Genomic DNA, 14,854 nt, shown 5'->3' with positions numbered 1-14,854 from the left:
CTACATGGCCCAGCCAACGCAGCCTTGCCTGCCGGAGCTCACCGATGGGACTTTGTCCAGATCTTTCAAGGATTTGTGAGCTCCTCACACAATCCAGTCTGGTTAAACCCAGGATGGATCGTAGGCAGGCCAGCCTAAATGTTTCTAACCGGTGAAGATGTTCCATTAGGGGGGTCCACGTTTCGCAAGTGTAGGGAAGGGAGGGAATGACCGTGGCCGAGAAGACCTGAAGCTTAGTGCGGAGCGACAGACCAGGTAGCTTCCACACAGCGTTACGCAACCAATGAAAAGATATTGCCGCTCGACTGATTCGTAGACCTCTGCTGTTAAACTGGAGCCAGTCATAAGCACACTGCCCAGGTATGGGAAACTCTCCACTCTCTCCACAACTGCCCCATCACCGATTGGGAGTTGTGGGGGTGGAGTGTCCGATGGTACAAAATACCCAGGCAGGTGCTTAGTTTTGGTGGGGCTGATGGTAAGGCCCCACCTCTTAGTGGCACGCTCCAGTCTCAACAGCATGCGTCTCCAACTCCTCCTCTGAATGAGCAGCTATTACCAAATCATCAGCATACATAACGTGGTTGAGCAATAGGGAGCCATCCCTTGACCGTACCCGGGCAACGATCAGCCTCCCATTACATCTTTACCATATGGAGATTCCCCCGGTACAGCTATTGAAGGCTTCACGAACTACGGGGTCAAGATAGATGTTAAATAATGTGGGAGCCAGAGGACATCCCTGTCGCACCCCAAGGTGTACAGGGAATGGCTCTGACTCCCGGCCACGTAGTTTTACCCGGGCCCGCTCACCATCATGAAGGTCCTTAATGATCGTGAGCAGAGATTCAGGTACTCCAAAAGCACGAAAAACAACCCAGAGCCCAGGCCTACTGATGGTATCATAGGCCTTGACCAGGTCAATAAAGCAGAGATGTAGGTATTGTTGGAATTCCCTACACCTCTGCTGTAGCAGACAGAAAATATGGCATCTGTGCAGGACCGCCCTTTCTTGAAAACGCATTGGGGCTCCGCAAGCGTCTCCTCAGCGTGCCTGGCAAGGCTATGTTGAATAATCCTTGCCAGGACCTTTCCCGGCACACTGAGGAGTGAGATGCCCCTGTAGTTGTTAGTCTGTGCGGTCCCCCTTCTTAAAAAGGGGGACCACCAGGGCATCCTTCCAATCCTGCGGAACCCGTCCAATGGTCCAGACTGTTGTTATGATGTCATATAGGGCAGTCTGTGCACAAACGCCACCGTCCCTCAGCATTTCGCTTGGGAGATCATCTCTGCCCGCTGCCTTTCCTAGTCTCAGACTCCGGATCGCCTTCAGTACTTCCTCAACAGATGGCACCTCAGCCAGCCACTCACAGGGGGTGACTTCTTCCAATATATGAGGCACCGCAGCCTCAGCAGGGTCATCCTCACTTTGTGCCACGATGTTTTCCTGGCTGAGGGATTTTCCCTCCCCCAGGACCTCACAGAAATGCTCAGCAAATCTGCAAACCTGTTCCTGGGGGTCGGAGATTGGGTCACCGTTTTTTCCCCTAATGATGGTAATAGGTGTGGTGCTGCAGATTACTTTTTTGATGGAGTTTATTGAGATTTGTGATCACGGGCCACTGAGGCAGACTCCATCTCCTCAGCAACCCGCGACCACCACCCATCCTTGCAGCGCCTCACGGCTCTCCGAACCTCCGAGCGAAGGCTGCGGTAAGCCTCCTCATTCTCTGATGTGGGATTCTGTAGCCGATGACAGTGGGCCTGTCGCTTTTTCTCAACCATCCTGAACACCTCCTCTGTCAGCCAGGGTCTCTGGGGAGGTCTGGACCGCGTACCCAAAGGAGCCATTGCAGCTGCATGAGTCACAGTCCTAAACCTCGCCCATTTACCCTCGACATCAGGAGGAGTCGGGGACGATGCCAATCCCAGCCGCAAGCGATGATGAAATTCTCGCTTGCAACTTTCATCAGATAAGTGAGACCAGGCCACTTTAGGTTGGAATGGAGTCCTGGGTGTACACCCACCACCAGAGTGGAATAATGGCAGGCGCATCTTACATATGACTAGTCGATGGGCAGAGGGCAGGTCAGCTCCACGGTCGGTCCTGGTGTCAAGGACATGGGATCGCATCCGCTGGTCCGTCACTATGTAGTCCAGCAGATGTTCTTGCTTGGACCCGGCATGCATCCATGATGTTGTGTGGATGCGCCGATGCCGGAACAGCGTGTTGGTAATTGCAAGCCCATGGGCTGCACAAAAATCTAGCAGCCTCCTACCGTTGTTATTGAGCTGATCTGGCCCATGCCCTCCAATCACTCCAGACCAGGTGCAGTATCATGACCAACTCGGGCATTGAAGTCACCCAACATGATGACTCTTTCCCGAGGGGCCACTTTAGCCAGCACCTGTGACAGGTCATAGAAGGCATCTGACTCATCGGCTTTGCCTGCATCCCTCCACGGATGTTCATCTTCGGTGGGGGCATAAGTAACCACGACCACCATTCCTTGCCTCCGGTTGATGGGAAGGTGAGCCCAAAGTAGCCTGGGGCTTACAGCTTCCCACACCTCACCGCCACGCTCCCACGCCCCTTCATTATTTTGTTCAAAAGAAGAGCCACACCCTGTTGTTTGGCAGTCTGCTGCCCCGAGTAGAGGACTGTCCACCCCTCATGGTGGCAAGAGCCAGAGCCGGTCCACCGGACCTCCTGAATGCCACATAGATCCAGGCGGTACCGGTCCAGCTCCCGACAGAGGAGTGGCAGCCTCTCCTCCGCAGTGAGCGTTCGAACATTCCACGTGGCCACCCGTAGTGGTTTTTCGTTGTTTCTGGAGGAGCCCCGAGGGTAGATATTCAATCTCCTGGCTCCGCCAATTGGGGTTTGGCCAGGAGACGTCATAGACGCCTGGCCCCCCGAGGCCTCCGGCACAAGCTTATTAGTTATATACTTAATTCGCGGTTTAGTGGTAATTAATTGACGTTGGAGGGGTTACCAGCCCCTCGCACCTGTCCAGAGCCCCCGTTTAGCCCCTGTGGTGGACACATATGCCATGAAGGGAGGAGCCAATCACAATTGGACCTCCCCCCACAGCACTGTCCACGACAGAGTTGCCCGACCGGCACCGCGAGGAAGTAGGGGGTTGTTTTGCCGGACACGCACGCACATACACACGCACATGGACACACCCACGCACATGGACACACGCACATGGACACACACACGCACACACACACGCACACACACACGCACACAGACAGACATGCATGCACACGCACACGGACAGCCACGCACTAACACACATGCATGCACGCACACACGTACACGGACACACACATGCAACATTCAGAGATGCAAACAAACCTGTTCGTGTGTCCAGTTGCCTGTTCGGACCGAAAGTTGTGAGTTCAACCGGCGTGCAACAGACGGCGGTGGTGGCGTCTACATCGGTAGAACGTGAAGATCCAGTGTCATTTACATCTGTAGAACGTGAAGAACCAGTGGCATCTACATCTGTAGAACGTGAAGAACCAGTGGCATCTACATCTGCAGAACATGAAGAACCAGTGGCATCTACATCTGTAGAACGTGAAGAACCAGTGGCATCTACATCAATAGAATGTGAAGAACCAGTGGCATCTACATCTGCAGAACGTGAAGATCCAGTGTCATTTACATCTGCAGAACGTGAAGAACCAGTGGCATCTACATTGCAGAACGTGAAGAACCAGTGGCATCTACATCTGCAGAGCGTGAAGAACCAGCGGCATCTACATCTGCAGAACGTGAAGAATCAGTGGCATGTACATCTGCAGAGCGTGAAGAACCAGCAGCATCTACATCTGCTGAACGTGAAGAACCAGTGGCATCTACATCTGCAGAGCGTGAAGAACCAGCGGCATCTACATCTGTAGAACGTGAAGAACCAGTGGCATCTACATCTGCAGAACGTGAAGAACCAGTGGCATCTACATCTGCAGAATGTGAAGAACCAGTGGCATCTACATCTGCAGAAGATAATGAGCTTTGGGTCTCTGTGTGAGTCTATGGGTCTCTGTCTGAAAAGTCTATGGGTGTCTGTGTGAGTAGTCTATGGGTTTTGATTTAAAGCTTTCGTGACTGCAGTAATTCATATTCTTAGTTTTTTCGGTAAAGTCACGTTGAAGAGAAACAACAAAATAACAAAATATATATAAAACAATAAAAATTCTCACGACGTTTCGACCATAACTCAAACGGTCATCATCAGGTGTGTCGGTTTGCATAAATTTATTTTGAAAACGGCATATTTATTTATTTATTTACATATATATAAATAACGTTTGCGTCACGCGCAGCGATTTGGCAGTTTGCCCAGGACTAGTCCATCTATATTTTTTGAAAAGAGGAGGGGGGAGACGAATTTTTTTATAATGTATGCTGTCTGAAAGCCACTGTAAGCGTGAACAATCAATTAAGAACTGAAATGGTTTATCAAATCTTTCGAATGATTGCTAAGATAGAATCCATCTTCTCGGTTGAAATTGTCTCTGTGCTTGTATATGTGGATAGCCTCATGAACGAATCTCTCATGGAAGCCAGATGGCTTACAAAGAACCTCTGTCTTGGAAAAGTCAATGGCATGTGAGCCTACTGAATTAGAACAATGATCTGCTACGGCCGAGGTGTTGGTCCTACCGTGTTTAAGGTCTGCTTTATGTTCACGAATGCGGTCCGAGACATGGCGTTTGGTTTCTCCAATGTAACTGCTACCACAGAGGCAACTTAGTTTGTAGACACCAGGGTATTGTATGTCCGGAATCACATCTTTTACAGACGGAACCAGATCACGGATTTTATGTAATGTGTTGAAACGGACCTGGATCTTGTGTTTATTCAAGATTTTGGAGATCTTTTTTGTGATCCCAGCAATGTAGGGTAAAGTGATGGTTTTGAAAGGCTCCTCAAGAGGGTTCTTCTTCATGGTTTGAGTGATAGCTTTGCGGATTGTATAGTTGGAGTAACCATTAGCCCTAAGAGCTTGGTGTACGTGCTTGAGTTCACTGCTTATGTGTTCCTGGTCGGATATGCATTGGGCTCTATGATACAGAGTCTTGATGACTCTGAGACACTGTTTAACCAATAAATACTTCACTTGGAATGGAACTTTCTACAAACAAACTGAGGGCACCCCAAATGGGCTCCCCCCTTTCTCCAGTTATAGCTAACATTTTCATGGAGAAATTTGAGACTGACGCCATCCAGACTGCCACTCTGCGCCCAACCTTATGGAAGAGGTACGTGGATGACACTTTTGTCATCTGGCCACATGGCCGGCCTGCTCTAGACCAATTCTTCGACCACATCAATTCCATACACCCAGCCATCAGATTTACCATGGAAGTCGAAATAGATGGCAAGATACCTTTTTTGGATGTCCTAATTAAAAAGAGACCTGATGGTTCAATGAGCCACTCTGTCTACAGGAAAGCTACCCATACGGATGCTTATCTGAAACCGGATTCCCACCACCATCCATCACAGAAGAATTCTCTCATCAAGACTCTGTATCATAGAGCCCAATGCATATCCGACCAGGAACACATAAGCAGTGAACTCAAGCACGTACACCAAGCTCTTAGGGCTAATGGTTACTCCGACTATACAATCCGCAAAGCTATCATTCAAACCATGAAGAAGAACCCTCTTGAGGAGCCTTTCAAAACCATCACTTTACCCTACATTGCTGGGATCACAAAAAAAGATCTCCAAAATCTTGAATAAACACAAGATCCAGGTCCGTTTCAACACATTACATAAAATCCGTGATCTGGTTCCGTCTGTAAAAGATGTGATTCCGGACATACAATACCCTGGTGTCTACAAACTAAGTTGCCTCTGTGGTAGTAGTTACATTGGAGAAACCAAACGCCATGTCTCGGACCGCATTCGTGAACATAAAGCAGACCTTAAACACGGTAGGACCAACACCTCGGCCGTAGCAGATCATTGTTCTAATTCAGTAGGCTCACATGCCATTGACTTTTCCAAGACAGAGGTTCTTTGTAAGCCATCTGGCTTCCATGAGAGATTCGTTCATGAGGCTATCCACATATACAAGCACAGAGACAATTTCAACCGAGAAGATGGATTCTATCTTAGCAATCATTCGAAAGATTTGATAAACCATTTCAGTTCTTAATTGATTGTTCACGCTTACAGTGGCTTTCAGACAGCATACATTATAAAAAATTTCGTCTCCACCCTCCTCTTTTCAAAAAATATAGATGGACTAGTCCTGGGCAAACTGCCAAATCGCTGCGCGTGACGCTAACGTTTTTTATAAATAAATAAATGTGCCGTTTAAAAATAAATTTATGCAAACCAACACACCTGAAGATGACCGTTTGAGTTATGGTCGAAACGTCGTGAGAATTTTTTATTGTTTTATATATATTTTATTATTTTGTTGTTTCTCTTCAACGTGACTTTACCGAAAAAACTAAGAATACCCCAATGTTATCAATAAACTCTATATATTCTCCAATCAGCTAGCTACCAACAATAAGTCGTTATATATCACAATGCTATCTGGCGAAAAAATGGGTGGATTCTTACCCTCAACTTTAGCACCACGGATAGCTACGAGCCCCGTTCAGACGGACGAGTTAATCCATGGTCGGAACGGAAGAGGGGGAGAGAGACAGCTGCGAGGCGCTGTTATACTCCATGTTGTAAACCATACCATTAACCGTGGTGTGAGAGGTATTAAGAGTCAATGCCAGCGAAAGAGCTGCGGTCTGAAGGTCATCGTAAAATACAATTAATTAAGAACGGAAATGGTTTAAAACATCTTTCCAATGGTTACTAAGCCAGAATCCATCTTCTCGGTTGAAATTGTCTCTGTGCTTGTATATGTGAATGGCCTCATGAACGAATCTCTCATGGTTGGTTTGCAAAGAACCTCCGTCTTGGAGAAATCAATGTCATGTGAGTCCACTGCATTATAACAGTGATCTGCCACGGCAGAGGAGTTCGTTGTACCGTGTTTCAAGTCTGCTTTATGTTCACGGATGCGGTCCGAGATATGTCGTTTCGTTTCTCCAATGTAGCTACTACCACAGAGGCACTTTAGTTTGTAAACGCCCGGGTACTGTATGTCTGGAACAGCATCTTTTACAGATGGAACCAGATCACGGTTTTTATGTACTGTGTTGAATCGGACCTGGATCTTGTGTTTATTCAGGATTTTGGAGATCTTTTTAGTGACCCCTGCAATGTAGGGTAAGGTGATTGTTTTGAGTGGCTCCACAAGAGGATCCTTCTTCATGACTGGAGTGATGGCTTTGCGGATTGTGTAGTCGGAGTAACCATTAGCCCTGAAAGCCTGGTGTACGTGCTTGAGTTCACTGGTAATGTGTTCCTGGTCGGAAATGCATTGGGCTCTATGGTATAAAGTCTTGATGAGGGAGTTCTTCTGGGATGGATGGTGGTGGGAATCCGGTTTCAAGTAAGCATCTGTATGGGTAGCTTTCCTGTAGACAGAGTGGCTAATTGAACCATCATGTGTCCTTTTAATTAAGACATCCAAAAAGGGTAGTTTGCCAACTTTTCCGACCTCCATGGTAAATCTGTTGGCTGGGTGTATGGAATTGATGTGGTCGCGGAATTGGTCTAGAGCAGGCTGGCCATGTGGCCAGATGACAAAGGTGTCATCCACTTACCTCTTCCATAAGGTCGGGCGTAGAGTGGCAGTCTGGATGGCGTCAGTTTCAAATTTTTCCATGAATACGTTGGCTACAACCGGAGATAGGGGGGAGCCCATTGGGGTGCCCTCAGTTTGTTTGTTGAAAGTTCCATTCCAGGTGAAGTATGTGTTGGTTAAGCAATGTCTCACCAGGGGGGGTACATCAGTGTGCAGTCCTTGATGAACCAGGTCTTCAATGATAGCGATGGTGTCAGGTACCGGGACTTTGGTGAACAAGGACACCACATCAAAACTGACAAGCAGGTCGTCTGGGGACAGGGAAATGCCTTTGATTGTCGATACCAGGTGAGTCGAATTTAGTACCGCAGAGGTGGTTTTTCCAGTGAAAGGTCACAGTATATCAGCAAGAAAACGTGCCAGTTTATAGGTGGGGGAGTTGATAGTAGAGACGATGGGACGAAGGGGTGTATCTTCTTTGTGTATCTTTGGAAGGCCATATAATCTTGGTGGTCTGGCAGCAGAGGGTTTCAACGAGAACTGTTTGGTCTGATCAATTAATGCTGTTGAATCAGAGATGATTTTGTTCGTTTTGGTAACCAGGCTGTTGGTGGGATCTCTTTTTATTTTTGTATAGCTGCCATCGTTGAGTAGTTCTTGAATTTTGTTATTATATTCTGTTTTGTCCATGATGACAGTGGCTACCATGAGAGATTCGTTCATGAGGCCATTCACATATACAAGCACAGAGACAATTTCAACCAGGAAGATGGATTCTGGCATTGTAACCATTGGAAAGATGTTTTAAACCATTTCCGTTCTTAATTAATTGTATTTTACGATGACCTTCAAACCGCAGCTCTTTCGTTGGCATTGACTCTTAATACCTCTCACACCACGGTTAATGGTATGGTTTACAACATGGAGTATAACAGCGCCTCGCAGCTGTCTCTCTCCCCCTCCTCCGTTCCGCCCATGGATGAACTCGTCCGTCTGAACGGGGCTCGTAGCTATCCGTGGTGCTAAAGTTGAGGGTAAGAATCCACCCATTTTTTCGCCAGATAGCATTGTGATATATAACGACTTATTGTGGTAGCTTAGCTGATTGGAGAATATATAGAGTTTATTGATAACATTGAGGTAATTTATATTTTAGTTTTTTTATTTGTTTACTATATAGTATTCATTATATAGTGTAGTGTATACCCAGTAACTGTGAATAGCTCAGATGTGTAGGCTTTGACTTTAACATAGCCATTTCTGTGAGCAGTCACAAGCTAATCACTCAGTTATTTCAATGCTAAATTCTCCTAATTATTTCAATGCTAAATTCTCCTGTTTTATTTGTACTAGGTGCCTCTGTGAATGTGTATGCTTTGACTTTAACATAGCCATTTCTGTGACCAGTCACAAGCTAATCACTCAGCTATTTCAATGCTAAATTCTATGCTAATTCCTTTGTCAAGGGGTGCCTCTGTAGATGTGTATGCTTTGACTTTAACATAGCCATTTCTGTGACCAGTCACAAGCTAATCACTCGGCTATTTCAATGCTAAATTCTATGCTAATTCCTTTGTCAAGGCGCTTTGTTTCTTCTCACACAGCTTAAAGGTCGCGATCTGAGCGTGGCTTTGTTCGCTCCAGCGCTGTCCTCCAGACAGTCTCGTCCCTTCACCTGATGAAGGCCGCTTGTGTTGTGGCTGAAACGTCGTGAGAATTTTATTGTGTTATTTTATCAATTTATTATGTATTCTCATTCTACGTGACTTTACCGAAAGAACCAAAGAAGATGAATCCTTGCAGTCACGAAAGCTTTAAATCGAAATTTAGTCTATGGGTGTCTGTGTGAGTAATCTATGGGTCTCTGTGTGAGTAGTCTATGGGTGTCTGTGTGAGTAGTCTATGGGTCTCTGTGTGAGTCTATGGGTCTCTCTGTGAGTAGTCTATGGGTCTTTGTGTGAGTAGTCTATGGGTGTCTGTGTGAGAAGTCTATGGGTGTCTGTGTGAGTAGTCTATGGGTCTCTGTGTGAGTAGTCTATGGGTCTCTGTGTGACTAGTCTATGGGTGTCTGTGTGAGTAGTCTATGGGTGTCTGTGTGAGTCTATGGGTCTCTGCGTGAGTAGTCTATGGATCTCTGTGTGAGTCTATGGGTCTCTGTGTGATGAGTCTGTGGGTCTCTGTGTGAGTAGTCTATGGGTGTCTGTGTGATCAGTCTATGGGTCTCTGTGTGAGTAGTCTATGGGTGTCTGTGTGAGTAGTCTATGGGTCTCAGTGTGAGTCTATGGGTCTCCGTGTGATGAGTCTATGGGTCTCTGTGTCAGTAGTCTATGGGTCTCTGTGTGAGTAGTCTATGGGTGTCTGTGTGAGTAGTCTATGGGTCTCTGTGTGAGTAGTCTATGGGTCTCTGTGTGATGAGTCTATGGGTCTCTGTGTGAGTAGTCTATGGGTCTCTGTGTGAGTAGTCTATGGGTCTCTGTGTGAGTCTATGGGTCTCTCTGTGAGTAGTCTATGGGTCTCTGTGTGAGTAGTCTATGGGTGTCTGTGTGAGTCTATGGGTCTCTGTGTTGAGTAGTCTATGGGTCTCTGTGTGAGTAGTCTATGGGTCTCTGTGTGAGTAGTCTATGGGTCTCTGTGTGAGTAGTCTATGGGTCTCTGTGTGAGTAGTCTATGGGTCTCTGTGTGACTAGTCTATGGGTGTCTGCGTGAGTAGTCTATGGGTCTCTGTGTGATGAGTCTATGGGTCTCTGCGTGGGGCAGTGCCAATTCTCACCGATGACAGAGAGGTTGACCCTCCCCTCGAAGTTGCCGTGGGGGAAGGTGGCCACGTGGCAGAGGAAGAGGCCCCTGTCGCTAGCCCGCACTTCCAGCAGCTCCAGCGAGACGTCGCCGGGAGGCCCCCCAACGCGGAACCGCAGTCGGCCCGCGAGGGACGAGTTGGAGTACGCCGTGCCGTGCAGCGGGCTGAGCGCGGCCAAATTGGCCCCCGCCCAGACGTCGTCACGGGAGGCCTTCAGCCAGTTGGCCTGCACCACCACCACAGCCGCACCCCACAGGACGCAGCGCAGCAGCGCCACCTTCTGGCCGACGACCGCCGTGACCTGGCCGTCCGTGTCGACACCCACACTAGGGGCTGGGTGGGAAGACCACGCAGAGACCCATAGAGTACTCATAGAGACCCATAGACTACTCATAGAGACCCATAGACTACTCATAGAGACCCATAGACTACTCATAGAGACCCATAGACTACTCACACAGAGACCCATAGACTACTCACACAGAGACCCATAGACTACTCACACAGACACCCATAGACTACTCACGCAGAGACCCATAGACTACTCACACAGAGACCCACAAGACTACTCACGCAGAGACCCAAAGACTACTCATAGAGACCCATAGACTACTCACACAGAGACCCATAGACTACTCACACAGAGACCCATATACTACTCATGCAGAGACCCAAAGACTACTCATTGAGACCCATAGACTACTCACACAGAGACCCATAGACTACTCACACAGAGACCCATAGACTACTCACGCAGAGACCCATAGACTACTCACGCAGAGACCCATAGACTACTCATGCAGAGACCCATAGACTACTCACACAGAGACCCATAGACTACTCACGCAGAGACCCATAGACTACTCACACAGAGACCTATAGACTACTCACACAGAGACCCATAGACTACTCACGCAGAGACCCATAGACTACTCATAGAGACCCATAGACTACTCACACAGAGACCCATAGACTACTCATGCAGAGACCCATAGACTGCTCACACAGAGACCCATAGACTACTCACACAGAGACCCATAGACTACTCACAAAGAGACCCATAGACTACTCACACAGAGACCCATAGACTACTCACACAGACACCCATAGACTACTCACGCAGAGACCCATAGACTACTCACACAGAGACCCACAAGACTACTCACGCAGAGACCCAAAGACTACTCATAGAGACCCATAGACTACTCACACAGAGACCCATAGACTACTCACACAGAGACCCATAGACTACTCACGCAGAGACCCAAAGACTACTCATAGAGACCCATAGACTACTCACGCAGAGACCCATAGACTGCTCACACAGAGACCCATAGACTACTCACACAGAGACCCATAGACTACTCACACAGAGACCCATAGACGACTCATAGAGACCCACAAGGCTACTCACACAGAGACCCACTTCACACGTACAAAAATACCTCTCACTCATTCACCCAGCCACCCACTCACCCACGGTGCTGTGTGGTGGAGGGACGGAGACACACGACAGTGGAGACCACTCCCCTGCCTTCCACCGTGGGAAGTCGGCTACCATTCTCACGCGGACGCAGTACTCATCCTCGCGTCCCGGCAGAAGCATCATTTGGTGTTGGTATCGGCATCCGATGAAGCGCTCCTGGCAGTAAGCATCATCATCATCATCAGTAGTAGCAGCAGTAGTAGTAGCAGCAACAGCATCATCATCAGTAGTAGTAGCATCATCAGTATCATCATCATCATCAGTAGTAGCAGCAGTAGTAGTAGTAGCAGAAACAGCATCATCATCAGTAGTAGTAGCATCATCAGTAGTAGTGTCATTGGTAGTATCATCATCATCAGTAGCAGCATCACCACCCACCCACCCAACCACACACATCTCCCACCACAACCTCCCGACCCCCGTCACAACTCCGGCAACCTCTCACCGTGCGTCGAACGCCGCCTCTTGTCGAGATGTCAACCTGATGGTGGAACTCCACGTCGTGGGACACCAGCGTCCTCAACCCACGCCCAACGGAGACCAACAACGACAGCTTCCACACCTCCGGCTCTCCGTCAACCGCCGCCTCCAACTCCCCAGCCTCCCCAGGACCACCGTCGTCGAGGTTGTCGCCATCGACCTCGACGTCGTCGTCACGGCGGTCATCGTCATCACCGCCGTCACGGCCATCGTCATCACCGCCGTCACGGTCATCGTCATCACCGCCGTCACGGCCATCATCGTCGTCGTCACGGCCATCGTCATCACCGCCGTCACGGCCATCGTCATCACCGTCGTCACGGCCATCGTCATCACCGCCGTCATGGCCATCGTCATCACCGCCGTCACGGTCATCATCGTCGTCGTCATGGCCATCGTCATCACCGCCGTCACGGCCATCGTCATCACCGCCGTCACGGCCATCATCGTTGCCGACACGGCCTTCGTCATCACCGCCGTCACGGCCATTGCCATCACCGCCGTCACGGCGGTCGTCATCGTCATCGTCACGGACATCGTCATCGTCGTCGAAGTCGTCGCCATCGACCTCAACGTTATAGTCACGGCGGTCATCATCACCGCTGTCACGGACATCGTCATCGTCGTTGTCTACATCGTCACCCACAACACCGCACTCCTCATCCTCCTCCTCCTCACCACCACCATCGCCCTCCTCCTCCTTCCCCAGCGTCAGTTTGTCGAGCCTCAGAGTGAACGACGGAGCGCTGAGCACAGCTGAGACACGGGAGAGGGGGGGTCATGGCGAGGGATGTTTGTGTGATCTCCCCCTGTCCTACAGAGTGTGTGGAGTTTGTGTGATCTCCCCATGTCCTACAGAGTGAGTGAGTGGAGTTTGTGTGATCTCCCCCTGTTCTACAGAGTTAGTGGAGTTTGTGTGATCTCCCCCTGTCCTACAGAGTGAGTGTGAGTGGAGTTTGTGTGATCTACCCCTGTCCTACAGAGTGTGCGGAGTTTGTGTGATCTCCCCCTGTTCTACAGAGTGTGTGGAGTTTGTGTGATCTCCCCCTGTCATACAGAGTGAGTGGAGTTTGTATGATCTCCCCCTGTTCTACAGAGTGTGTGAGTGGAGTTTGTGTGATCTCCCCCTGTTCTACAGAGTGAGTGGAGTTTGTGTGATCTCCCCCTGTCCTACAGAGTGAGTGGAGTTTGTGTGATCTCCCCCTGTCCTACAGAGTGTGTGAGTGGAGTTTGTGTGATCTCCCCCTGTTCTACAGAGTGAGTGGAGTTTGTGTGATCTCCACCTGTCCTACAGAGTGTGTGGAGTTTGTGTGATCTCTCCCTGTCCTACAGAGTGAGTGGAGTTTGTGTGATCTCCCCCTGTCCTACAGAGTGTGTGAGTGGAGTTTGTGTGATCTCCCCCTGTCCTACAGTGAGTGAGTGGAGTTTGTGTGATCTCACCCTGTTCTACAGAGTGAGTGTGTGGAGTTTGTGTGATCTCCCCCTGTTTTACAGAGTGAGTGGAGTTTGTGTGATCTCCCCCTGTCCTACAGAGTGAGAGAGTGGAGTTTGTGTGATCTCCACCTGTTCTACAGAGTGAGTGGAGTTTGTGTGATCTCCCCCTGTCCTACAGAGTGAGTGTGAGTGGAGTTTGTGTGATCTCCCCCTGTCCTACAGAGTGTGTGCAGTTTGTGTGATCTCCCCCTGTTCTACAGAGTGTGTGGAGTTTGTGTGATCTCCCCCTGTCCTACAGAGTGAGTGGAGTTTGTGTGATATCCCCCTGTCCTACAGAGTGTGTGAGTGGAGTTTGTGTGATCTCCCCCTGTTCTACAGAGTGAGTGGAGTTTGTGTGATCTCCCCCTGTCCTACAGAGTGAGTGGAGTTTGTGTGATCTCCCCCAGTCCTACAGAGTGTGTGAGTGGAGTTAGTGTGATCTCCCCCTGTTCTACAGAGTGAGTGGAGTTTGTGTGATCTCCCCCAGTCCTACAGAGTGAGTGAAGTTTGTGTGATCTCCCCCTGTCCTACAGAGTGAGTGAGTGGAGTTTGTGTGATCTCCCCCTGTCCTACAGTGAGTGAGTGGAGTTTGTGTGATCTCCCCCTGTTCTACAGAGTGAGTGTGTGAAGCTTGTGTGATCTCCCCCTGTTTTACAGAGTGAGTGCAGTTTGTGTGATCTCCCCCTGTCCTACAGAGTGAGTGAGTGGAGTTTGTGTGATCTCCCCCTGTCCTACAGAGTGAGTGGAGTTTGTGTGATCTCCCCCTGTCCTACAGAGTGAGTGGAGTTTGTGTGATCTCCCCCTGTCCTACAGAGTGTGTGAGTGGAGTTTGTGTGATCTCCCCCTGTCCTACAGTGAGTGAGTGGAGTTTGTGTGATCTCCCCCTGTTCTACAGAGTGAGTGTGTGGAGTTTGTGTGATCTCCCCCTGTTTT

At 49.1% G+C, this 14,854-nt stretch overlaps 1 protein-coding gene across 2 annotated transcripts in view; it reads right to left on the bottom strand.

Moving 5' to 3' along the window:
* Positions 1–14,854, bottom strand: part of LOC142908600 (uncharacterized) — a 39,412-nt gene that overhangs the window by 4,195 nt on the left and 20,363 nt on the right. The window contains exons 4-7 of one of the 2 annotated variants that reach the window (XM_076059367.1): positions 12,414–13,204; positions 11,959–12,124; positions 10,456–10,815; positions 3,365–3,481 (exon numbers count right to left, since the gene is read on the bottom strand). In XM_076059367.1, coding sequence (XP_075915482.1) covers positions 3,365–3,481; positions 10,456–10,815; positions 11,959–12,124; positions 12,414–13,204 — 1,434 coding nt within the window. The remainder of the gene's footprint in view (positions 1–3,364; positions 3,482–10,455; positions 10,816–11,958; positions 12,125–12,413; positions 13,205–14,854) is intronic. The other variant, XM_076059368.1, reaches the window with a different exon arrangement.

Source organism: Petromyzon marinus, unplaced genomic scaffold (assembly GCF_048934315.1).
Source record: "Petromyzon marinus isolate PM22_M1 ecotype Great Lakes invasive population unplaced genomic scaffold, UKy_Petmar_22M1.pri1.0 PM_G_Scaffold_10, whole genome shotgun sequence".
In the NCBI taxonomy this organism is placed as follows: domain Eukaryota; kingdom Metazoa; phylum Chordata; class Hyperoartia; order Petromyzontiformes; family Petromyzontidae; genus Petromyzon; species Petromyzon marinus.
Note: the sequence above shows the minus strand (reverse complement) of the source record. Positions and strands in the feature narration are given on the sequence as shown.